The sequence below is a fragment of the Phyllostomus hastatus genome, unplaced genomic scaffold (genome assembly GCF_019186645.2).
Source record: "Phyllostomus hastatus isolate PE091 unplaced genomic scaffold, TTU_PhHast_1.1 phas_scaffold_345, whole genome shotgun sequence".
NCBI lineage: Eukaryota > Metazoa > Chordata > Mammalia > Chiroptera > Phyllostomidae > Phyllostomus > Phyllostomus hastatus.
The window spans coordinates 1791546-1818536 of NW_025334024.1; the positions used below are offsets into that span (position 1 = coordinate 1791546).

Sequence of the window (26991 nt, forward strand, 5' to 3'; positions counted from 1 at the left end):
ATCAAAACGACAATGAGATATCACCTCACACCCATTAGAATGGCCATTATCAGATAGGTAAGAGAGACAATGTTAGTGAGAATGTAGACAAAAAGGAACCCTTGAACACTGCCCATGGGAGTGGCACTATGGAAAACAGTAAGAAGATTTCTCAAAAAATTAGAAATAGAATTAACATATGATCCAGCCATCCCACTTCTGAGTATTTATCCAAAGGAAAGAAGTCAGTATGTTGAAGAGACATCTGCTCCCCCTGTTTCCTGCAGCATTATTCACAGTCAGCAGGACAGGGAACAACCCGAGTGTCCATCAGTGAACGAATGCACAGAGAAGGTGCAAATAGAAATGCACACACATACAACAGACTATTATTCAGCCATGAGAGGGAAGGAAATCCTGCCATTTGCAACAAGGTGGATGGACCTAGAGGACATTATGCTGGACACAGAAAGACAACTACTGTATGATCTCACATGTGGACTCTAAAAAAGTCAAACTCATAGAAACCGAGAGAACAGTGGTATCCAGGGACTAGGGGTTGCGGGAAATAAGAGATATTGGTCCAAGGGCACACACTTTCATTTATAAGAGGAGTAAGTGCTGCAGATCTAATGTACAGTACAGTGACTATAGTTAGTAATACTGCATAGCAGCAATATTTAACTGGTGTGCTGCAAGAATTTTTAAAACATGAAATACCTGACTGTTTAGTCAGGGACACTGAACCTCTTTTCCCTTAGATTGTCAAATAAAAAAATGACAATAGCCATCCCGTATGAATGTCCTGTCTTCAACCATAAATATATTTATGTAGGTCACATTGCATAATAAGGTTGCACCTAATTGGTTTATTCTTGGTACCAGAAATTCTTATATAAAAGTATAGGTACATGATTTTTTTTTAAGTCACTTTGGAGCAAAAAGAGTAGGTAATTTTACTATTTTTTGTAAGTCAATCAAAATTATACCTATCTTAGGATGACAAAAATATATTTGGGGGGGTGCACAGAATTATTTTACATGCGCCACAAGATGAAAAAGGCTGAAAATGGCTGCTGTGTGGCATGTCTGAAAGGTGCTGAGATCGCAAGTGTTCTCACCACAGGTGCTGGAGTTGTTAATTCATCTGATTGCATCTGATAGACCCGCTGGTCTATCTATACTTTGCCAAACCTGCCTGGCTGCTCTTTCTCTCTCTTTTTTTCATTATATTTAAATACACATAACATAAATTTCACTGTTTTAACCATTTTAAAGTGTACAGTTCAGTGGCATTGAATACATTAACAAAGTCATGAAACCGTCACTGCTAAGGAAACCCTGTGCCCTTTGTCAGTCACTCCCCTTGCTTCCTCGCCCCGTCTTGCTCCCCAGCACCCCCCACCCGGCAACCACTGATCCACTTTCTGTCTCTACATATTTGCCTATTCTGGGTACTTCATGTAAGTGGCATCATACAGTACGGGGCCTTTTGTGACTGCTTCTTTCACTCAGGATAATATTTTCAATGTTTCCATGTCATCGTGTGTATCAGCACTTCACTTTTTAAAATTAATGAATTTGAGTTTTTAGAACGGTGTTCAGGCCACAGTAAAGTTGAACAGAAAGGTACAAAGATTTCCCATATACCCCTTCCTACGGCATTATTAGCATCCCTCAGCAGAATGCTGCATGTGTGGCAGCCAGTGAACTTGACACATCATCGTCACCTGGGTCCATAGTGTACAGTAAGGTTCACTCTTGGTGTTGCACATTCTTTGTATCTTTTGCTAATATTTCCTCCCAGTCTGTGGCTTGTCTTGTCTTGACAGTGTCTTTCACAAAACAGAAGTTTTTAATTTTATTGAAGTCCATTTTATCTATGGTTTTTTTCATGGGTCATGCCTTTGGCATTATATCCAAAAAGTAATTGTCAAACCCAAGGTCATGCAGGTTTTCTCCTGTGTTATCCGCTAGGAGTTTTATAGTTTTGTGTTTTACATTAAAGTCTGTGATCAATTTTGAATTATTTTTATAAAGGGTGTGAAGTCTGTATCTGGATTCATTTCTTCTGTATGTGGGTGTCCAGTTGTTCCAGCACTGGTAGCGACTTTTTTCTCCATTGTATCACCTCTGCTCCTCTGTCAAAGATCAGCTGACTATATTTATGTGGGCTAGTCTGTCCTGTTGATTATTTGTCTGTTTTCTCACCAATACCACGTGGTCTTAATTACTGTAGCTTCAGTCTTCTTTATGACTGAATAATTACATTTTGTGATATACCACTTTAATTTGCCCATTGATGGATATTTGGGCTATTTGTGCCTTTGGGTTATTGTGAATAAAGCTGCAGTGAACATGTGTGCACAAGCATTTGTGTGGATGTGTGTTTCATTTCTCTTGGGTGCATGCCTAGGAATAGAATTGCTGGGTCACATGGGAACTCCGGGTTTGACTTATTGAAGAAACCACTTGACTTCCTAAATGACCCTTGTCATTGTTTGGGAGTGAGCAGATGCTGACTTTCTGATTCAGAGAGGCCCACAGGCAGAGGAGCCAACAGCCAGCCAGCACCACCTCGCCAGCCATGTGAGGGCAACACCTTGGAAGTGGGTGCTCCAGCCCCAGATGAGCCATCCCAGCCAATGCCTCCTGGAGCAGAGATGGGCTGTCTCCCCCGAGAATTCAGAGGTGGGCTTGCATATCCTAGAGTTTACAAACACACCAGGGGGTAGATGGCCAAGTCGCTGATGGAGAGGGAGCATGGGCCTGCAGTTCTGCTTTTATTGAGGTCCAGGCTGGGACGCAGGTTTCATGGACTCACTCTTTATTGCTGAATTTAAAAATATAAGAGTAAGAGCTGTGGCCAGGTGGCTCAGTTGGTTGGAGCATCAGCTCATATACCAAAAGTGTGCGGGTTTGATCCCCACTGAGGGCATGTATAGGAGGCAACCAATCAATGTTTTTCTCTCTCTTAAGTCAATAGAAAAAAATATATCTTTGGGCGAGGAATAAAATTCATTAACTAATTAAAGTACAAGTACAAGAATGTAAAGAGTGGGAGGAGAAGAAAACAAGTGAGCCACATGTTCAGTTATTAAATCAACTAAGATCTCTAAACAAAGGTGTCTCAGTGTGGGAGGTGACCTGGCCCTTTATCTAGGGTGTGGCTAGTGCTGTATTAAACTGAGATAGCCAGCTTTGAAGTGGCAATCAAAGCTTACCTGAGACACTTTGATTATGAAAAGAAAAGTTGGACTTTTGGTTGGTTAAGATGGCAGCATAGGCAGACATGGCTTGTTTCTTTGCACAACCACACCCAAATTACTACTGAAATATAGAACAACCATCACTCAGAACCATCAGAAATCAAGTTGAATGGAAGTTTGACAACTAAGGAATTGAAGAAACCACATCCATCCAGCCTGGTGAGAGGGAAGCGGAAGCAGAACGGGCTGATCTCTCACCCACGTGTGGCAGATAAAAATTTGGTAGGGAACTCTGGTTGGTGTGGCTTAGTGGATTGAGTACCATGTTGCAAACCAAAAGGTCACTGGTTCGATTCCCAGTCAGGGCACATGCCCAGGTTGTGGGCCAGGTTCCCAGTAGGGGGTGCATGTAAGACAACCAAAAGTTGATGTTTCTCTCCCTCTCTTTATCTTTCCCTTCCCCCCTCTCTAAAAATAAATATGATCTTTTAAACATAAAATAAATTTTAAAAAATTTGGGATGGATATCTCAGGAACAAGGAGTCCCAGGCCCTCAAAACGCCCCCCATCCCAGGGTTCCAGTCCCAGGAAGATAAGTTCCCACAATTTCAGGCTGCAAAAACCAGTGGGGATTGAGGCAGTGGAGGAGCCCCAAGCAGTTCCTCTAAAACAACCTACACATGGATTTACTCAGACTCAATCCCTCTGAGCTCCAGCACTGGGGTAGCAGCTTGAAAGGCACCAGTGGCATACAGGGAAAAACTGAAGTATCTGACATCAAGACAAGGCCATTGTCCTTTTTCTAAATCTTCTCCCCACAGAGCTGGCAAGCTGGTGTCATATCTGAGACTCCATCAACCTGACTAACACTGTTTGACCCGCCTTGGAGATCCCAGAGACTCTGCCCCACCCAATTTATAGGCCCACCCAAGCTGCTTTTCCTTCCAGTCTTGGCTTATGCTTCACAACTTCAACTTCCTAAATTCTATCAAACAAGCAACAGTTGGCCTCGATGATCCTTAGGCCTGGCATTAGCAGCAGCCAGCCTAGATTCATAGCTTGATTTTGCTTGGGACTCTCCAAGCCCAGCACAGGTAGCAGCCATCTCAGATTGCTTTATAGCTCAGGCAGAGTGGCCCCAAGCAAAACATAGGTGGGGGTTGATCTTGACCTGCACCACCTGGGAAACCCCAGGGCCAGCGCACCCAGTGGACAGCTATAGACCACAATAGAGCACCACCTCCCTGCTCCTGCACAGCTGACCTTTCACACAGGATGAAGGTTTGTGGTCACTGGTCACTGCCAATCCTTATAGCTGACTGGCCTGGGTAAATCCCTCCCATTGATTTGCTAACAGCAACCAAGGCTCAACTACAAGAGAAGGGTGTACTCAGCCCACACGAAGGGCACACCTTGAGGACCCAGCTTGGGTGATGGGGAGTGCCACTGGCCTCTACAGGACACCTACTACATTAGGCCACACTACCAAGACATGGAGTCAAAGCAGCTCTACCTAATACATAGAAACAAACCCAGGGACGCTGCCAAAATGAGGAGACAAAGAAATGTGGCCCAAACGAAAGAACAGATCAAAACTCCAGAAAAATAACTAAACAAAATGGAAATAAGAAATCCATCAGATGCAGAGTTCAAAACACTGGTTATAAGGATGCTCAAGGAACTTAGTGAGGACCTCAACAGCATAAAAAAGACCCAGTCAGAAACAAAGGATACACTAATTGAAATAAAGGATAATTTACAGGGAAACAACAGGAGAGTGGATGAAGCTGAGCATCAAATTGATGATTTGGAACAAAAAGGAAGCAAAAAAAAAAGACAACCAATCAGAACAATAAGAAGAAAAAAGAATCACAAAAAAAAATGAGGAAAGTATAAGCAGCCTCTGGGACGACTTCAAGTGTTCCAAAATCCACATCATAGGGGTGCCAGAAGGAGAGGAGAAAAAGCAAGAAATTGGAAATCTATTTGCAAAAATAATGAAAGAAAACTTCCCTAATTTGGTGATGGAAATAGACATACAAGTCCAGGAAGCACAGAGAGTCCCACACAAGATGGATGCAAAGAGGTCCACTCCAAGACACATCATAATTAAAATGCCAAAGGTTCAAGATAAAAAGAGAATTTTAAAAGCAGCAAGAGAAAAGAAGTTAATTACTTACAGAGGAGTTTCCATAAGACTGTCAGCTAATATCTCAAAGGAAACTTTTCAGGCTAGGAGGGATTGGCAAGAAATATTCAAAGTCATGAAATGCAGGGACCTATAGCCAAGATGGCTCTACCCAGCAAAGCTATCATTTAGAACTAAAGGGCAGATAAAGAGCTTCCCAGACAAGAAAAAACTAAAGGAGTTCATCATTGCCAAACCATTATTATATGAAATGTTAAAGGGACTTATTTAAGAAAAAGAAGATCAAAACTATGAACAATAAAATGGCAAAAAAACCCCACATATCTATCAACAACTGATTCTAAAAAACAAACTAAGCAAACAAGAAGAACGAGACAGAATCATGGATGCAGAGAGCATTTTGAGGGTTACCAGATGGGAGGGGAGTGTGGGGGAATGGGTGAAGAGGTGAGGGCATTAAGAAGTACCGATAGGTAGGTACAGAATAGCCATGGGAACGTAAAGTACAGCATAGGAAGTAGAGAAGCCAAAGAACTTACACGCATGACCCGTGGACACGAACAATGGTGGGGGCGTAGTCTGAGGGAGTGGGCAGTGCTAGGTGGAGGAAGGAAAAGGGGGGAAAATCAGGAAAGCTGTAATAGCACAATCAATAAAATATAAATATAGGAAGAAAAGCCCACGCTCAGGGCTCACACTACCATTCCTCGGTGTTTGTGGTGACATTGGTGTACACAAGCCCACTCTGCCACCTGTAGGATGAAAGCAGAACACACACAATTACAGTAGCAGACTGGACCACCCAGGTTTGCGTAAGTGCTCTGCGATGTTTGCACAACAAAATTACCCAGTGACCCGTTTCTCAGACTGTATCCCTGAAATTAAGCTTATGTAGCTTGGAAATTTCCAGAAAGAGTCACAAGAAACTGCAATCAGCAGTTCACTCTGGAAAAGAGAAACTTTTACTTTTTACCTTTGAACTAATTGTACAGGGTATGGCTTTTATACATATTTTAATGGCAGAGATTTCAGTTTCTGTTGTTGACAGTGATTGAAATGATGTACGAGTCAGCGGTGAAGGATCTGCAGGACGAGGTGGGTGATGATATTTTCTAAGTGAAGCAGGGCCCTGCCATGTGGCTATGGAAGATAGGGAAACACCAGCCCCCTGGGATGGCCAGTGATGCAATCTACCTTAAGTAGGCAGGTTGAAGATGGTGGGGCAGCCTGGAATGGCAGAGGACATGTCCCCGAGAGGAAAGGGGACCTGCTAGTGTCAGCTGACTGGTTTGCTCATGCCAGGGGATGCCTGTGCCCATCTGGGCCTGCAAGATGATGCGTGGTGTGTAGTAAAAGCAGTAGTTCCGTTCTAAGCACTTTACTCATATCAATTCATTAAACCCGCAAAGCAATGCAACAGAGTGTTATTTCCCCAGTTTACAGACAATGAAACAGAGGAAGAAGGGAAGGAAGGGAGGGAGGGAGGGAAGGAGGGAGGAAGGAAGGAAGGAACCCAAGGGTGGGTATATCTCTAAAGCGACACCGTGGGAAGAAAAGTACATATATTCAAGTTGGATTTTTTTGTGGATTGCAACAAAGGCAATAGAACTCATGGGTCCGTCAGAGAACTGGATGAAAGCTACAGACCAATTATGCAAGGAATCAATGGGATTCTTGGGTTCCTGGGAGCCCACAAGTGGACTCAAGGTTCAGAACCCCTGTTCTGTGGGTTTTTCAGATCTAAGACCCTAGGATTCTATATTAAGTTATGATATCCAGCCCTGGCTGGTGTGGCTCAGTAGACAGAGTGCCGGCCTGCAAACCAAAGGGTTCCCAGTTGGGGCACATGCCTGGGTTGGAGGCCAAGTCCCTAGTAGGGGGCACATGAGAGGCAACCACACTGATGTTTCTCTCCTCTCTTTCTCCCTCCCTTCCCCTCTCTCTAAAAATAAATAAATAAAATATATTTTTTAAAGTTATGATATCCCTTGTCCCCTTGAAGCCTACAAATGTAACCCCCCACCAAAAAAAAAAAAAGTACAAACTTCTCCAACCTGTAGTCTCCATTTCATGGGTAAAAAGTGTCTGTGGCCTGGCTGGCATAGCTCAGTGGACTAAGCACGGGCTGCGAACCAAAGTGTAGCAGGTTCGATGTCCAGTCAGGGCACATGCCTGGGTTGCAGGCCATGACCCCCAGCAACCGCACATTGATGTTTCTCTCTCTCTCTCTCTATCTCCCTCCCTTCCCTCTCTAAAAATAAATAAAAATAAAATATTTTAAAAAATTTTTTTAAAGTGTCTGGAATAAAATACTGTGAAGTCCAAAGTAAGTTCTTTTGTTGTCTGGCATGTGCAAATATTATAAGCTGTATAATGAGGGGGACCATCTATTTACTGTCCAAATGTGGAGAGTTTTGTGCATGAAAGGAGCACCACAACCTGCGAGTGTCTAAGCCAGCCAGGACAGATTACTTGGGGCAGAACAAATTTGTATCAAGCCCTGCCTGTTTTATGGACAATGAGGACTGGCTGCTTCTCCAGGAGACCTAGGCAGAGAGGTCACCTGCTCACGTGCCCCACCTGTAGCTTTGGCTGATTCCCATCCCTGCACTTGGGAACCTGCCGTTCCTGTGCATACACACGGTGTGGTTTGTGCCTGGCCTGGAGCAGCCGGAGGCCAGAGAGCTGCCCGTCCTGACCTAGAGGTCAAGACCAAGAGCAGAGCCTTCGCCCTCCCTGGTGTGCCCTCCTGGACTCCCCTGGACTTGCAGCAGGCCTGCCTCCCTGGCTCTCTGACCCGGCTGCTCACCGGATCAAAGCACGGTGGCTCCAGGGACCTGGCCATGGTGAAGGCCACAAGTCACGGACACCTCCAACTAAACCGAATGTCATCCTGGAAGCTGGGGGTGGGTTAAAATTTAACCATCAGGGCTCATGGTTTGCATGAGTTTTTACAAAACCAGCTGGGTCCAATCGACTCCACTGCAGTCCCGATCAACGTGAGCATAGTAGGAGGAATCACCCTCTCTCTCCTGGGCTCCGCGGGGACAGACCCGAGATGCTGAGGACCCTGATGCTGGGCAGGAGCTACCTGAAGTCCTCAGGTTTCCCCGCTGTGGTCAGGCAGGTGTGGGGGACTCTGCAACACCCTCTGCGAAGGCCCAAGCGACCATGCTCCCAGGTCTCCTGTGCACAGAAAACCAGGAGGGATGCTCGTAAGTAGAATTTCTTACAATTCTCGATTTCCCCAAATGTAATCTGATGTCTAATGTTATGGTATGTTTCAAAATGGAAGACAGTCTGGAGCCAGAATGCTTGAGTTCAGATGTCTGCTCTCTTTCCCTGTGACCTTGGGCAGATCCTTTAACCTCACACTCATGGGGTGGTTGGTAGGGCGAGGAGCTAGGAATAAGACAAGTACCCAGTGCCTTTCCCCCAAGCTGTTACTATGAAACATCCAGCCCAGAAGGACCAAATGAGCCCGTTGTTAGAGCTCCAAAACCCCTCCAGCAGAGGACATGCTCACCAAACATGCAGTGAGTAAACCACCACCCAGCTCTGTCCAGAGACTGCCTGCATCAGCCTCATTCCGGCATCGGCACAGTTAATGCTCTGGGAACTTGGACTCGTCCTTTCCTCTTCTCGGGTCTTGGATTCTTCCTCTGTCAAACAAAGGGCCTGAGTGGAAGGCTGATAAGTTGGCTCCTGGTGTAAACAGCATATTTTGCCATGTGCATTGCACAGTTTTATGCCCAAATTTTTGAGAGGAAAATAAGGGTGTGCGTGATACATGGGTAGTACCTGAGATACCTTGTATCTGTTCTTGTGTTTTGTAATTATTTGTTACACAACATTTCTTATACTAAAACATGTTCAAAAATAAATGCTAAAATTCCTTTATAATACAAAAACCAAGTATCTAAATATAAATAAATGAATAATTGAATTAAAAAATGAAAATGAGATTTTTTTTCCTGAAAGTGTGGACCAAAAACATGGGTGCACAATATACATGGCAGGGCGTTATACACAGCAACATGCAGTGCTCCACACCCTCCAGGACGAAGTGGGGCTCAACTTGTAAATCTTAGTCCTCAACCTGTAAAGCCATGGGTTCCAGAACCAGTCGCTCCTGGGGTTGGGCATTAGTTACACCTGTCTGCAATGAGATCTGGCCATTGCCTCACCTCCTCGAACCTCGGTTTCCCCATCTATAAAAGGGGAGGACTGTCGCACGGGGCCACATGAAAATGAGATGATGTGTGTGGAAAGCCTTGGCACACCCCAGGCTCTCAGTGAGCGTTATTAGCTCTGTCCAATTAATCTGTTGGTCCACACCTGTGGACAATGCTGAACTCTCTGTCTCAAAACCACAGGGCGGTTTCCAGAAGCAGGTCAGGCTCCCCTGGGATTCCTGTTAGGCCAGAACTCGGGCCTGTGAACGTGAGGGCGAGCAGCCTGGGGTAAGCCCAGCCCAAATCTTTTAGAGACCTGCGGTATTCAGGAGCTATAGTAGGTCTCCGAGAGCAGGAAGCCCAGTGACACGGCACAGAGATGGAATCCACAGTCACCAGAACTCGCACCAAACCCCCCACCCAGAAAGGGCAGGAATGGAAGCCTTGTCCCAGCCCTAACCCTGTCCTTTCAGTTGCCCCACACTCAGTGTGGGGTCCTCAGACTAGCACCCACAGCACTACCTGGGGGCTTGCTAGAATTGAGGAACCTCGGGCCCCATCCCAGACCTACCTGTAAACTGCAGACCAAACAAAAGCTATGCATTCACATAGAAAGACCCCCTGACCTGTCCCCCTCTGATCCCAGTTCCCAGAGGCAACTGCTATGAGTGGTTTTTGGTGCAGCCTTCTGACACTTGCCCCATGCACAAAGCAACCTGTCCACACACACACACACCTTCAAAAAAATAAAACAGCGCTGCACTGCACATGCTTATCCGCCCCTCAGTTTTCTTTCTTTACCTACTGTAGACATCTCCACAATGGTCTCTCCGCAGCTGTCCCCCTTAGTGCTTCGTACAACCACGGGGAGCAGCAGGCCACTGGGACGGAATCTTGGCCCACTGCTTCGTGGCTGTGCACCCCTAGGCAAGTGTCTTAACCTCACAGAGCCTCAGTTTCCTCACCTGCAAAAGGTGGGTGATGAGACATCACACACAGCACCACCGGAAGCATGAAATGAAGTGAGGTGTGGAAAGGCTTGGACCAGCAGCTGGCACCTTGTGAGAAGTCTCGGCCACCATGTAAGAACAGTAAGTGGGGTTCGACTTGTAAATCTTAGAAAGCGCACTCTCCCACACCTTTGCGCACTTGTGCGGGACGGAGTAACACAGCAACTGTATGGAGAGCGCCTGGACTGGTCTGTGCGGCACTGCTCCACGCGGGCCCGGGGGGCCCCGGGCGCTGCTGTTTCAGCGCCCCCAGCAAATGGGGTCCATTCTGCTGAACAGGGAAGACTGGAGCTTGTTCCTCCTCAGTGTTTTGTTTATTGGGATTTAGCAAAACATTTCATTTTGAGAAATAAAAGAAGCTTTATTACTAACAATGATTGAGAATCGCCGGTGGTTTGGCCCAGAGAGAAAAGTCAGAGTTATAAAATGCTCAGAAATAATTCCAGGCACCATTCCAGCTGTGTCCTCCGGCCACGTTTCCGCGTGTGCGGAAGCTGCCTTTTACCGGCAGTGGGCATCTCGTCCGCCGTCTGGGACCGTGACTCACGGTGGTAGCTTGAGATGGGCCACAGTGGGAGTTTTCATGGCGGTAATCGGCAAACATTCCACATCAGAGCTTCTTAATCCTCTGCTGAGCTGGTCATTAAACTTTCAGCAGCACACCGCTGCGTGCTCTCAAACATTTAAACAGGCATTTCTTGCTCGTTTATCTGCCGGGATTCTTGGGTTCGGCTCCCCCGCCCCCACCCCGGCTGCGCTGGGCTCCAGCTGGCAGGGGGCGTCCAGACCCGTTCAGCGTGTCTCTCATCCCTCGCTGCACTGGTCCCAGAGGAGGAGCGCTATGCATACTTACTGAAGGGTGGAAAAAGTGTAGAACACTTTACCTTTATCGCTTCCTATCAGAGAGCAGCTTCAGTTACAAGACTTACTTTGCTGACACCAGCTTTCACCTGGAGATACACAGCCAACTTGAGCAAACATTGGAAACCAATTTAAGGTTTCTGTGTTTTTTAATATATTTTATTGATTATGTTATTACAGTTGTCCCATTCCCCCCCCTTTTATTCCCCTCCACCCTGCACAATCCCTCCCACCCACATTCCCCCCTTTTAGTTCATGTCCATGAATTGTACATTAAGTTCTTTGGCTTCTACATTTCCTATACTATTCTTACCCTCCCCCTGTCTATTTTCTACCTACCATCTATGCTACTTATTCTCTGTACTTTTCCCCCTCTCTCCTCCTCCCACTCCCCTGTTGATAACCCTTTGTGTGATCTCCATTTCTGTGGTTCTGTTCCTGTTTTAGTTGTTTGCTTAGTTTGCTTTTGTTTTTGTTTTAGGTGTGGTTGTTAATAATTGTGAGTTTGATGTCATGTTACTGTACCTATTTTTATCTTCTTTTTCTTAGATAAATCCCTTTAACATTTCATATAATAAGGGCTTGGTGATGATGAACTCCTTTAATTTGGCCTTATCTGAGAAGCACTTTATCTGCCCTTCCATTCTAAATGATAGCTTTGCTGGATAGAGCAGTCTTGGGTGTAGGTCCTTGCCTTTCATGATTTGGAATACTTCTTTCCAGCCCCTTCTTGCCTGTAAGATCTCTTTTGAGAAATCAGCCAACAGTCTGATGGGAACTCCTTTGTAGATAACTGTCTCCTTTTCTCTTGCTGCTTCTAGGATTCTTTCCTTCATTTTAGTCTTGGCTAATGTAATTATGATATGCCTTGGTGTGTTCCTCCTTGGGTCCAACTTCTTTGGGACTCTCTGAGCTTCATGGGCTTCCTGGAAGTCTATTTCCTTTGCTAGATTGGGGAAGTTCTCCTTTATTATGTTTTCAAATAAGTTTTCAATTTCTTGCTCTTATTCTTCTCTTCTGGTACCCCTATAATTTGGATGTTGGAATGTTTAAAGATGTCCTGGAGGTTCCCAAGCCTATCCTCATTTTTTTGAATTCTTGATTCTTCATTCTTTTCTGGTTGAATGTTTCTTTCTTCCTTCTGGTCCAAATCGTTGATTTGAGTCCTGGTTTCCTTCCCATCACTGTTGGTTCCCTGTGTATTGTCCTTTATTTCACTTAGCATTGCCTTCATTTTTTCATGTAATTTCCTCTAATTCAACCAATTCTGTGAGCATCCTGATTACCAGTGTTTTTAAACTGTGCATCTGATAGGTTGGCTATCTCTTTTGTCACTTAGTTGTATTTTTTCTGGAGCTTTGATCTGTTCTTTCATTTGGGCCATTCTCTTCTGTCTCAGTGCTCCTGTTACATCGTGAGGGGCGGAGAATCCATGTTGCTGTATTGTGACGCTCTTTGTAGGGAAAGGGTCCAAGAGGCAACAGTGGCACTTGCTCTGCTCTCTGCCGGATTTCAGTCACTTCCCCCGCTTCCCCCAAGCAAACTGGGCCCTTCTGGTGCTGATTCCCGAGTGGGTGGTTTATGTACATTCTAGGACTCTGTGGGTCTCTCCAACGAACTCTCCTGTGAGGCTGGGAGTTTCTGTCGCTGCTGCCTCAACCCCCACAGGTGTTTTCAGTCAGTGGTTTGAGGCTTTATTTCCACACGCTGGGACCTGGGGTTACGTGGTCTGTCTCGCTCCCCAGTGTTCCTCCCGGTTTATCTGTGAGTGAATGTTAGACTGCCGGCTCCACCAGCTGCCACCTCACCGGGTCCGCCCGCTGCTGCCTTGCCAGCCAGCCAACACCCTGACCGCCCCGGTCCTCAGCCCCCACTTTGCTGGGAGTTCTCTCTGCCTGGCTGCCCGGCTCTGCCCATCCTACCGGTCTGGATGGGTGTTTCCTCTTTAACTTCTTGGTTGTCAGACTTCCATACAGTTAGATTTTCTGTCTGTTCTGGTTGTTTTTTGTTTTTAAATTTATTGTTGTCCTTTTGGTTGTGCAAGGAGACACAGTGTGTCTACCTATGCCTCCATCTTGGCCAGAAGTCCAAGACAAAGTCAGAAGCCTATTTAAGGTTTAAGTGATGTCATCTCTGTGCAGGCCCCAATGGGCAGCACCCTCTTCTTTGGTGGCAAGGACAGTGTTCCACGCAGATGTTTGGGGTCAGCAGCCCCTTCACCCTTTGTGAAGTTTCGCAGATGCGACCTAAAGACCCCACTCTTCCCACCTTGCATCTCCGTGTCAGGGGCCAGCTGAGCCCCCGGTCAGAGGAGGGCTGCCTCTGTGGCGCTTAGCAGCCCCTGCGTTCCGTGTATGTTGAGGGTCGTGCAGCCATGTGAACTCCCTGTTTTCCTTCAGGGAGGATCTCTGCAGGGGTGTCCAACCTTTTGGCGTCTCTGGACCACACTGGAAGGGGCAGAGTTGTCTTGGACCACACATTAAATACATCACGACACTTAATCATGAAAAAAGTCTCATAATGTTTTAAGTAAATTTACGCTTTTGTGTTGGGCCACATTCACAGCCATCCTGGGCCGCATGCAGCCTGAGGGCTGCAGGGTGGGCGCCTGGTAGGAAGACGGCTGTGAGGGCTGTGCTGCTGTGTGAGCACTGCCCCGTCTGGCTCAGGCCCCATCTGCGATCTGCGCACAGGGGGCCTGGGGACAGAACAGACAGCGGAAGACCAGGGGCTGCCAGTAGAGATCTGGACTGAAGCAAAAGGAGGCCTGCTCTACAAGGACACATGACAAAGGCCCAGGCCGATTACCCAGCTCTGCCTCGGTCTGTCTCGAGAAGGAGAAGCGGAGGTGCCCACAGGCGCTTCAGGCTGCTGCTCCCCTGGGCACAGCAGTGGCTGCTCTAGCACGCTGGGCGGGCGTCTCTGCTGGGCTGGGAGGCCAGAACGGGAGCCCTGTCCTCCGATCTTGCCAACCTACTGTTATGCTACATGACCGCCCTTCTCTCCGCCCACAGTGCACCCTCTGTGGAAGAGTGCAGGCTCCGTGCCCGGGGGCTCCCGGCAGTCCCCCATCAACATCCGCTGGAGGGACAGCGTCTACGACCCGGGGCTGCAGCCTCTGCGGGTCTCCTACGACGCTGCAGCCTGCCTCCACATCTGGAACACCGGCTACCTCTTCCAGGTGGAATTCGATGATGCCACCGAGGGGTCAGGTGAGCCCGAATTGGGATTTGAGTCCTTTCTTTCCTTCGGTAACATCCTAAGAGTGGGGTCATGGGCTTAGCACAGAAGGGGATGAGAGCTTTATTTAAGCACGATGCCGGAGGACAAGGAACAGCACTGGGGAGGCAGGAACGGAAAGATCTGAGAAGGCTGTCTGCAGGAGGGACAGAGGAGTGACGCTTACTTTAAAGATCATGATACCAATCTCTACATTCTGGTTTCACTGGGGACAAAACTAGGAGGAACAAAATTGACTCCCTTCCTTCGTGGTTCACATTCCAGGGACTGGGAAGGAAGAAACACCACGCTAATAAACACAACTGTATTGCACGTCAGAGGAGAACAGCAGAGCAGAGCAGAGGAGGGGGCAGGCGGCAGTGCGGCTGCACAGAGACAAGGGAGGAAGCTGTGCTGCCACTGGAGCGGGTGTCCATGCTGGTCCCAGCCCCCACGGGTTCTTACAGGGTGGGACGGGCCACCAGCAGACACTGACCTGGCTGATGTTTTAAGTTTTTGTTTTTATATACTTATTTATGTTTAGAGAGTGGGGAAGGGAGGCAGAGAGAGAAGGAGAGAAACATCCAGGTGAGAGAGAAACATCTTTGATCAGTTGCCTCTCGTATGCACCTGAACCGGGGACAGACACCCGCAACCCAGGCATGTACCATAACTGGGAATCAAACTGGTGACCCTTCGCTTCGTGGGCTGATGCTCAACTGAGCCACAGCAGTCAGGGCAACCTGGCTGATGTTTTAAGTGAACACCCAGCTGCTATGAGGAAGAGGAGGGATGGAGGACAGGGATGGAACAGGGACCACCTGGGAGCTGTCTGGGACGAGGGTGGTGGAGGGCTGTGTGACAGGTGGGCAGGGAGGCGGGAGAGAGACCCCAGAAGCCCCTGTCCCTTTACCGGGTCCCAGCGCCCTGAATGGGCTTTATACGGACCAGCTCATTAAATCTTCTCCAGGATGCTGAGGAGTTTGGGTTGGCTTGGCCTCTGATACTTGGCAGGATTGGCTGCTCCATCCCAGCGGGTGTTCTTCAGCCCCCTTCTGTGTCATCGTGAGCCTTGTTTATGTGGAACATCTGTTTTGTTTTGGGCACGGAGAATGTTCGTACATGCCAGGCAGAGGGTGCCCACGTGACCGGTCCCCAGGGAAAACCCTGGGCACCCAGTCTCTCATAGGCGTCCCTGGTGGACAACACTTCACGCATGTGTCACAACTCGTTGCTGGGGGGTCAGCGTGTCTCTGTGACCCCGTCAGAGAGAGCACTGGAAGCTGGTGCCTGGCCTCCTCCATGCATCACCGCATGCGCCTTTTCCCTTTGCAGATTTGGCTTCGACCCTCTCGCTGTAATAAATCTGACCTGTGCGTCTGTCTATGTGCTGAGTCCTGGGAGTCCTAGAAAATCATGGATCCTGGGGGCCCTGATACATCCACCAGCCCCCATCCTTTCTGAGCCGGCCCCTGGCCTACCTCCTTTGACATGCTGGTTCTAGTATATCGTTCACTTACCTGTTGCCCAGGCAGGGGAAAGAGCTCCTGAGGGCAGCCTGACGTGTGTGTGCTAGTCTTCTTGGAGCCCTGGTGGAGGGACTGGGAGCTGAGCGAGGCCCAGCCTCCCTTGTCTCACTTCCGATGGACTGGCTGGCTGCCGCAGGGGACAGAGAGTTCTTCCCCCACCCCCCAACCCCCACCCCCGCCCCGCGTGCACACCCAGTAAAGTGCTTCCCACACAGCCTGGCTTGGCCTCTCCAGGTCTCTCTCCTCATCTCACAGGTGAGAGGGAGTCGTGTTTCCTGAGCAGCCACCTGCATGCCTGGGGCTCACGGTCACTGGTCAGCCTTCACAGTGGCCCTCAGGCACGCTTCTCGGGTGGGACTCCTTGAGCACAAGGGACAAGAGCCCCGACTCTGGCCAACATAAACTAAGAAGATTTTCTTGAAAGGCCAAGCTGAGCTCAAAGAGGAGAAGGGACAGCTGGACACCCAGGTCTTAGAAAGCATGGGAGCTGGGCCAGCTCAGGGCTCCGGGGAGCAGGGGTGATCGATTTATTTACTTAGCACACCAACTTTGTTTTCTGCCCACACTGGCCTGGCCCAAGTTCAATTCCCAAGGAGCAACTGAAATTGGCTTCACAGGTTTAATATGGTTTGTATTATTTTTAAAGATTTTATGCAGCAACTTTAGAAGATTAAATAAAGAGTAATGGTCCCTGAACTTTTGCTTGATTAATAGTTGTATGACTAGTCTAACAAGATTGAGAAAAACAGACATGGAAGTAGATGAGTTCACGTCCTCCTATATAATTTGTATGTGTAGCCATGGGTCTAACTGATACCTCTGTAACAGGTTTATATTTTTTAAGTTTTAAAATATAAAAAGTTTATTTATTTTTTATTTATTTATTTTTAGAGAGAGGAGAATGGAGGAAGAAAGAGAGGGAGAGAAACATCAATGTGTGGTTGCCTCTTGAGTGCCCCACACTGGGGACCTGGCCTGCAACCCAGGCATGAGCCCCGACTGGGAATTGATCCAGAGACCCTTTGGTTCTCAGGCCATCACTCAGTCCACTGAGCCACACCAGCCAGGGCATAAAATATAAAAAAATTTGAAGGTTACTTTTAACTTTTGTATGAGTATCATTAAGATGCAGTTGACAAAATAATTCAGATTCCCAGGCAAAAAGGTCTGGTGGCTGAGCTTGGCATTCACACAGCCTTTGGTCAGTGGGGGGCCCAGCACCCTGACCCATGTCCCCACCGAGACCACATGCCCAGGGAAGTGGGGTCCTGGGGGAAACTGAGGTGCTATTTCTAGAGGAAGGAAGTTGTGCTGGCCAGACAAACACACACCCTCTTTAAAGACCACCACCGTTGATGGATAACAACACACAGGAAACAGACACCACTCTGGAGAGCACTGGGGGACCCCCGTTCCACGCAAGGAGAAATGGAGGCTCAGCGGGGAGGTGACTCGCTCAGGATTGAATGGCAGAGAAGTGGAGGGGTCAGGTTCAAGGCCAAGTCCTGCTGACTCTAAAGCCCCCAAAGCCCTCCACTGGCCCCTTCTCCTTGTCAAGGGCTTCACTCACACAAACTTAAGTTTCCTTTGTAACAACCGTGTGAGATGCATATTATTTCCCACTTTCCAGAGGATGAAAACAAGGCTCAGAGAGATGCATGGCTGGAGGCCTCAGAGCCCTCCTGATGAGATTCTCTGCTCTCCAAAGGAAGTGTGAGGAGCGTGAGTCCTCTGTGGAAGGGGTCTGCACCCATAACCACAGGGTTCAGGCGGGAGCTGGTGTGAGGGAGGACAGGGCTAGCGCACAGGTGAATGCGGTCATGCTCACGTTAGGTCCTGGGGAGAACCAGCAGCCCGCTCAGGGTCCAGGTGGGCTCCCGGCTCAAGCCCAGCCAAGCCATGTCCCATGTGGTCACTCAAAAGGAGGGTCGGTGGGCAGTGAGGCCAGCCTGGGTGCCAGGTGAGAACCTACCAGGAGGACATCACCCATACCCAGACCCTCCTGACAGGTGGAGCAGGGGCATCTCCGTGATGCTCCAAGGGCCCAGTTGTTTATATATTTTATATTATATTATATTATATTATATTATATTATATTATATTATATTTATATTTATATTATATTAATTTATTTGGGTGTCTCATAGCATGTGTGCCTTGGAATCTAGTTCCTATGTCCCAAGGGAGTTCAGAGTCAGAATTGAACCTGGGAAACTAGACTATTATAGGTGACAATCCCCAGAATCACAAGTCAAAACCTCCTTTGGGTCAAGAATTTCAACCTCTTAAATTTTCACCCCAAGCTTGAATCATAGGAGTGGGCACGGCCAGTCCCAACAGCCCTTTCTCTGGCTTCAGCGATTGGTCCAGGGGTGGGCGCGTGACCCAAGCCCGGCAATGACAGCCAAGAGCTTTTCTTGGAAATGTTTGAAGAAAACCTCTTTTCTGCCTGCTGTGTGCTGGGGCCAGCCTTGTGTGAGTGAGTCCGAGGCCTGGGGGTCCTGCTGGCAGAACAAAGAGGTGGGTACAAATTGAGTCCCGAGGCCATTGTCAGAGCCTCTGACTGCAGTTGTGCCTGAAGGCGAACTAGCTCCTGGACTAACCAACCTCTTTTTTGCCTCAGTCAGTTTGATTTAAATTTCAGTCCCTTGTTTTCAAGAGTTCTAATACAAGTACACATTAAAAAGTCTACTTTCAGACTACATTAAGAGAGGGGAAATAGAAGGGAGGCCACTGAAGAATGGCCAGTTTCAATCTTTGCTCAAATGTAGTTCAGATGGAAAAAAAAAAGTATTTCAGCTATAGGCTGGGTCCATGCCATCCAGGGTGGAGCGGAATGCTGGTAACACTATGTTGGACTTGACCCAGAGAGATCGGTGGTCTGAGTGTGGTGCTTTAACAGCTGTCTGAGAGGCCCGGCCCACATAAGCTTGGTCCTTCTGAGTACATGGAGACCTGATAAAGGTTTAGCAACTGGCTTTCTGGGGTGTAGGGTGTGGGTGGAGGTGAGGGGGACAAGAAGCCATGATTTGTAGTGTTTGCTGCTTCCCGTGGTGTAAATACTCCCGCACAGCCAGATGATCCCAACCCCCCAATGCAAAGTCACTGATCATGAGTTAGGAAGAGATGCACATGGCGAGTTCGCAGGAGCCAGTAAGAGCCTGCCTCACACGTCGCTGTCCTGTTCTTTCTTCCCTCTCCTCCCTGCTGCCTCAGATCTTATTTTTGCTCTCGTTTTTGCAAGACATTCACTGTAATTGGTTAAGACTTCCTTTGTGTTGCATGTGGCAGCAACTCAACTCAAACTGGCTTGAGCAAAGAAGAGGAAAACTTCCTGGCTTAGATTCCCAAAACGTTCAGGGTGTGACTGGGTCTGAATCCCCCGCCCCCACCCCCAGCTCTGCCTTCCCCTGGTGGGTTCTTTCCAGATGAGGATCCCGGAGTGGGGCAAGGATGGTGGCTCGTGGCCCCAGGTGGCAGCTTGGTAGACCCCCCAACAGAGTGGCACAAAGGGATAGCACCTCTGTCGCAGCAAGGACAGCCCCGGCCCCATCTCTTGTCCCCATTGCCCTGTTTCGGTCACTCCTCTCGAGTGAGCTGATCGCAGTGACTCAGAAGGTGAGCTGCCCTGGAGGGAGGTGAGGCCAGAGCAAAGGACTCAGGGGTGCTGTTCCCAGAGGTAAGGTTAGGCTGGATAGGCACAGTCAGGGCTGTCTCCACTGGCCCTGACATCCTTGCTGCTGACCCTGGGCTTACCTTGGCCCACCCCTGATTCACATCACTCTCCAAGTGCAAGGTCTCTGCACCCATTGTTGCAGCCAGGCCTCTACGTTGACCCGGTCCTGACCCCCACATTTTGGCTTCCCCACCTTCTCTATCTGGTTCAAAGAGGCCCACCCCACCCCGCCACAGACTGAAAGAATTAGCTGGTGTCTCTCCGCGGCCACGTAAATTAGTTGGGTAATCCCTCCCGTGGCTCACGTCCACGCAGGCCAATCTGGTTTTACTTTACTTGTCATTTTCTGCGGAACCCAGTTTCCCTCTTTTTTCTTTCCTACTCCGTTTCCCAGGCTCTTTTTCCAGCCTCTGGTCCCGCCCCTTTCAGATTATCTGTCTTTTTTTTTTTAATCTGTCTTCTTTTTTCATCTCTGTTGGAAATTGGGAGCTGCGAGAGCACAGGAAATGGAAAATACAGTGGAAAGAGAGAAAGTACTAAAAATAGAGTTTCACAGCAAGAAACTGAGAATAACGAGACACATTAAAAAAAACCTGGGTGGACTAAAAGAAAATGCTTCCTGAGCAAGAAAAGAAGTGAGTAGAGAAGGCACACGGGGCAGAAGTAGTTTTGCATAAAATGTGATGACTTACGCTGGGCAACACCAACAGGCGGGACCAGAAACTCAAAGCAAAACAGAACTGGGAGGCCAAGCACATTTTCCGTCCGCGCGGTGGGTTCCAGCAGTTTTTCCGCAGGGGAGGGACACAGGCCATTGGATGCTCACACAGGCCACGAGGACGAAGAACAGAGGTGGAGGCAGCGGCTCCTTCCAGGGAATGAGCGTGGCCTGCGGCCCAGGGAGCCAGGGCTGGAGGAGGGGGCAGTGAAGGGAAACAGCACGGCATCAAGTGGCCCCCTGCTGTCAAATGAAACAAACTGCTTCACAGATGAAGGAAGATCCTTTTCCTTTTCTTAATGAGTGACAGTGCTGCTTCCACCTGACCGGCATGCTAGTGCAGCAAGCGTGTCAAAGGTCAGAGGCCACAGATGGGTCCCAGGGCTCCTTGACGAGACCGAGACCCCCGTGCTCTGTGAACCAAAGCCTACATGGCTGCAGTAGCAACAGTCACTGCTGCTGCCCGTGCTCGGATGCGCACACCAGCGTGCCAGCCGGGGAACAGTTTCCAGGGCATCTAATTCTCACAAAACCCCCAAGAGATGGGTAAGTGGTTCCCGCTGTTGGAAAAGGACACCCACGTCCAGGATTCAGACCCAGAGCTGTTTCCAAACCCTGCGCTCTCTCCGCCAACCTAGTCTTAAAGAGCCAGCACGGCGGGTCCTGCTGCGAGTGTGGGCCTGACTCTGGGCTCCGGGCGCCTTGCTGTCCCCGCAGCCCACCCACTTCGCTGAGTGGGCGAGTAGGGCGGAATGGCAGAATGTCTCTGTCTTCCACGAGAGACCCTTCGTCTCTGGGGCGACAGGGTCCTGGGCGGCCCCTCCAGCACCCAGGGGGCAGTTCACCTTACTCCTCAGGAGCAGGGGGTTGGGGGACAGCATGGTATTGAGGGCCTCGCTCCGCAGCCAGCACAAGCAGGGTGTGAGGCTGAGTTCCCCCACTCACTGTCCAGCTGGCATGAACACGTCACCTGCCCTCTTCGACCCTCAGTCTCCTCCTCTGCAAACTGCAGATTGGAACCCATCCGTCTATCTGGCTGGTGGAAGATTCAAAGAGGACCCCAGCGAACCACTCAGCTCTGTGCCCGGTGAACTGGGTACAGTGCTTGATAATGATAGCTTCACCTACCATGGTGCGTTCAGAATGGGAAGACCAAAGCAAGGCTGTGTGCTCTGTTAGTGTCTTCCACCAGCGGGGGCACAGAGAGGACCAAGAAGCAGCTGCTGGCCAGGCCTAGTCCAGCTCTCTTTGACTAGGGAGGACTCCATGTGTTTTCAGAATGGGTGGGCAGAAGGAAGACAAATGGATCCTCCCAGGTCCCTGCGTGGCCCACCGGGACACTTGGCTGCCCTAGGAAAGAGCACTAGGAAGGAGGGTCTCATGGCCAAGTGCAAGGCTGGTGTGTAGAACAGAATGGGCCACTACACTTGCCCAGGGTTCTGAAAGACAGAGGGGCCTGTAGAGAGGAAGAGGAGGAGAGGAAGACAGAGGAGGCTGTAGGAGGAAGAGGAGAAGAGGGACTGTGTGTGGCTGAGGGGACCACCTGGGGGACCACGTCAGGAGAGGAGGGGCAGGAGATGGTGGACAAGATGCAATAGAAAGGAGGCAAGACAGAGGAGAGATTTGAAAGGAGTCACGGTGGAGGCCTTGGAAGATGAATTCAAGGGCCTCTGAATGAGGCTGAGTAGAGCCCTGTAACACGCTCGGGAGAGCCCACCATGGAGATGTGTCATTCCTCAGGGCTGTTGATGTTGGCCCTGTGACTGAGAACCACACCCACGGGCAACGGCCCACAGCCTCCGGGCCCCCGGCTGTGCTGCGGTCCTCGCTGCTCCACCGCGGTGGGCGACTGCCCGAAAGGACGCCGGTCCACACACAGTGTGGTTCCTCCCTGCACGCGGGCCAGCATGCCAAGGTTAAAGTCAGGCCAGGAGAGTTGAGGAATCGGTTGATTTGTTTGGGCAAATCTTGTGTGATTTGTCCATTTTTGAAGACCAGAACATTCAAAGTCTGTTGATGAAGCCTCCCCTACTTGGCCACTGCCCACACCTGCACTGTGCTCCCCCAGCCCATCTCTCATCTCTCCGTGCTCCCTGCACAAGCTCCCCCCTCCGCCGCCACCCCCCCCCCGCCCCTTCTACCGGCCACTTGGACCATCCCCATCCATCTGCGCCCGCATGGTGGCCTCCTCTCTCTCCCTCCAGGCCTCTTATCTCCTGTCCCCGGCTGCCTAGAACCGTTTCCATCTTCATTCTCAGGGCTCAGCTGAACTACCCCTTCCTCAGGGATGCCCTACACCAGTTCAGCTCCCCTCCAAGGACTTCTTCCTGCCTGTTACAACCCTCATACCTGCTTATGTTCATCACTCGGTGACTGTCTGCCTGCCTCCCTGGATTCCCCGCCCCAGGAGGTCAGGATGGCAACTGACCGCTCTCTCCCGATCCCCAATACTTAGCAGAGGGTGTGCACACAGTAGGAACTGAGTATTTGTTAAATATATGAATGATTTTTCCTCTTTTATGCATCTGTGCCTGGCTGAGCCCCTTCTAATGGACAATCTTTCAAGATAATGTTTATCCTTCAATGTCTTTATGGGCAGGTCCTATCTGGGTATAAAGAGTGGCTGTTTCAGGTGACTGCAAATCTCTGTTTTGATGATGATATTGATGAAAATCTAAACAATTTTTTAAAGATTTTATTCATTTATTTATTTTTAGAGAGAGGGGAAGGGAGGGAGAAAGAAAGAGAAACATCAATGTGTGGTTGCTTCTCACATGGCCCCCACTGGGGACCTGGCCCACAACCCAGGCATGTGCCCTGACTGGGAATCAAACCTGTGACCCTTTGGTTTGCAGCCTGCGCTCAATCCACTGAGCTACACCAGCCAGGGCTAAACAATTTTTTTAATTGTCACCCAAGGGCTTGCTGATTTTAGAGAGAGAGGAAGGGACAGAGAGAGAATATAAAAACATCAATGTGAGAGAAAAACACTGATCAGTTGCCTCCCATAAGCGCATCAACTGGGGACCAAACCTGCAGCCTAGGTATGTGCCCTGACTGGGGATCAAACCCCCAGACTTTTGGTGTACTGGATGACACTCGGAGCGACTGAGCCGCCACCTGGCCAGGGAGATGGTGACGATAATTTTAACAAGAACAATAATACCAGTAACAGTAACAGAAAGTGCTGCCACTAGTTGAGATCTTCCTGGTGCCGGGGACTCTGCTGGGGAGTGTTTTGCAGGCACCACTGTATTTGATGATCCTCACCATGTTCCGATGAACTAGGTGTTGTTAGCTTTTTCAAAGTGTGGAACCTGAGACACAGAGAGATAAAACAACCCACGTAAAGCTGAACTGCGTGAAACCAGGATTTGAGCTCAGGTTTGCCCGGCTGTAGAACCAGAGCCAAAGCATGATGACCTGAGCGTTTAGTTCCGGGGCAGCGATCTGGCCTCCCTCATCCCAGGGTCCCAGGGTGGGGTTGTGCCCCCCACACACTGAAATGTGCTGGCACCTGCCAGGCTCTCACTGCCTGGAGGGCATTACAGAGCCTCCTGGTTTGGAGAACACACAGAAACCCTTTGCCCTTGAGCTCGACAGCTTTGGAACATTTCCTAAATCCCAGAGTGGCACCAAGATCAGGCTCCTCCTGGGCGAAGAAGTCATGTATGTTGCAGTTTTGACTAATTCGAACATCTCAAACATCTCTAACACTTACTTTAAACGTTAAGACAGCCGTGCCTGCCAAAAGCCTGCTTATCCTGGTAAACGGACTACAAATAGGTGGCCATTGATGGCCACCGCTGGAAGCACAGAGACAGCAGTATCTGGGGCCAGAGCACCACAGCGGGGAGTCGCCCTGCAATGCCTTCGGTTCTCAGGGTGTTTGCAGGGTCTGGCACACTGACAAAGTTCCCGGTGACCTCTCAGTGGGGTCTGAGCCTGCTCAAGGAGAACTCTGGGGCGGTGCACGGCCTCCTCTCTGAGGACAGGCCCTGCGGACAGCAGAGTCTGGGGGCTGGGGCCGGCAAGTTAAAGGCCCTCTTCCCACGTAGTGGGCTTGTCTTTTTAAATTGCTTTATGAAGTCTGGCTGGTGTATCTCAGTGGATTGAGCGTACGCTGCAAACCAAAGGGTCACCAGTTCTATTCCCAGTAAGGACATGTGCCTGGGTTTTTGGGCCAGGTCCCCAGTGGGGGCCATGTGAAGGCAACCACACATTGATGTTTCTCTCTCTCTTTCTCCCTCCCTTCCCCCTCTCTAAAAATAAATACATAAAATCTTTTAAAAACTAAATTGTTTTATGAAAGGAATTTTTTTTGACACTGTTATCATTACAAAAAGTCACTTTGGGATTGCCTAAATTGAGGGCTGCAACCTTAAATTGGGTTCCTAACTTTCCAAGAAAAACTGCAGAGTTTGCTTGAACCCTGCCATGTGAGCCGATGTACTGAACCTTCAAGCAGGCCTGGGTTGGGGTTACCGGGTGACCTGAGGCACGTGACTTGACTCCTGAGCCCCATTTCCTCATCTCAAAAATGAGCAAATAGTACCTGCCGCAAGGAGGTTCCGTGTTCCCCGGGGGTCCTAAAGCACCGTGTGCATTGCCCAGCACATAGCAGGTTCTCAGTGAATGCTGGCTGGTTAGGTAGCAGCACTTACAGCAGGTGCCAGCTGGCCATCAGGCACCGAGAGTCACACAAACTGGTGGACATTGGCGCACAGCATCCGGAACCCAGGAGATGCTAACCAGTGAGAGCCTTGCTTCTTTAATCGGTTATTGCATCCCACACAGAGACATGCCAGTGGATGCTTGGTTTTGTTCTTTGAGTGCTTCCAAATTGCCTGCCATCATACTAAGAACTTTGTATGTACCACATCACTTAATTCTTGCAATGCCCCTCTGAACCAAACTAGGATCACCCCCATTTTACAGGTGGGGAAATTGAGGCTGGGAGCAATTCAGTAACTGGAACAAGATCACTCAGTTTTGAAGAGATAGTGCCAGAATCTGACCGAGACCCTGCTCCTGACCCCCTCCAGAAAGGGCAACACAGCACAATTTCCCAGTTTTTAAACAAATACATGGGCACTTTGCTAATGGGTCGTCATTGCGGGTCAGGTCTAATTTAAGGGATATTATTACAATTATAGCTTCTTCTCTGTAGTCTATATCTGCTGGCGTTCTTGAATTTATCATACTTTTTGATGTGCTCTTGTAGGAGTGAGGCAACATAGACTAGAATGGCCAATCCCGGAGTGTCTCCACCGATCGGCCACAGGGGGGCGCTCCAACCCAGCTCACGTAGCTCATCCTCTGCCCACCTGCCCTACACCACCTTCCTCCTCGCGAGTCCTTCCAGAAAAGCTTCTGTTTTGCTTGTGTCCTACTTGCGTTTATATGTTATAAAGCTAGTAAGGGGCAGCAGGCTTCTGGGGGTTTTGTTATGTTTGCTTGGTCTCAGCCCAGGTTTCCAGCAAGTCCCTGGTTCCCATACAAACGACCAGATGTCAGTTTGAACGTGAGAAGGAAATGTATATTCTGGAGGCCCCACTGAAAAGGAACATTCTTCCTGCGGTGGGAGAGTCCCAGGGTTTCAAAGAACAGACTTCCATTTATATTCAGGCTACTGGGTCTTCCAGCAGCAGACAGGCGGGGAGTCTGACTAGTAAGAGGATTCTTCAATAAAGAATTCTGGGGGCAGTTTGATGTTGGTAGGGGAGAGCGTGGAGCTGTGGCCCATGGGCTCCAGGCCTACTTGGAGGGTGAACTTGGGAAAGCCTCTGACCTCTGCATCTCTTTACCTGCCAGAGGAAGAAGCCAGGCTCTGTGCTCCCAAGTCCCCGCCCATCCCTGCAGTCTCTGGGTCTGACTCTGTTGTTGGCAACAGTGGGAAGTGATTTTCTGAAGGTTATTTTTGGTGGGGATCTGGCAGGCATTCATCTGGGGGCGAGTACACGCCTCATGCAGTTCGTATCATTCTTTTTGGAGACATAGGTGCCTACATAGAACTCTAAGATGCTTGAGCTGGAAGGAACCACTAAAATCATTTAGGTACCCATTCTTTTTTTTTTTTTTTAATAGATGAAGGAGCTGAGTCCCTGAAAGGTTATGTGACATTCAGTGACCAGCATCATTATCATTGTCATCATCTAATAGCACTTTACAAAGTGATTTCCCCGCCATTATTTCCATGTATCCTGCCAATGCTCCTCATTTTGCAGGTGGGGAGGCTGAGGCTCAGAGAGACTAAGCAACTTGTTCAATGTGACACAGCCAGTTAGAGCTAAACTGCAAATCCAGGTCTTTAAATAATTATAGCATTCTGTGGAATTCCCTAGAAACCCCAGGCAGTTCCAAGGTACTGTAGGAAAGATGAATTCTGCTGTGATACACAGATCGGCTTACTGACTGAATGAATGAGCTGATCAGTGACTGAATAATCCCACTCACTCATCCGCTG

The 26991-nt window shown here is 49.1% G+C and overlaps 1 protein-coding gene across 3 annotated transcripts in view; it reads left to right on the forward strand.

Annotated features, from left to right (window-relative positions):
* Positions 1-8305: 8305 nt before the first annotated feature.
* Positions 8306-26991, forward strand: part of CA5A (carbonic anhydrase 5A) — a 33148-nt gene continuing 14462 nt past the window's right edge. For all 3 annotated transcript variants that reach the window (XM_045818944.1, XM_045818946.1, XM_045818945.1), the window contains exons 1-2: positions 8306-8552; positions 14398-14595. In XM_045818944.1, the coding sequence (XP_045674900.1) occupies positions 8396-8552; positions 14398-14595 (355 nt within the window). In that variant the 5' untranslated portion in view covers positions 8306-8395. The remainder of the gene's footprint in view (positions 8553-14397; positions 14596-26991) is intronic.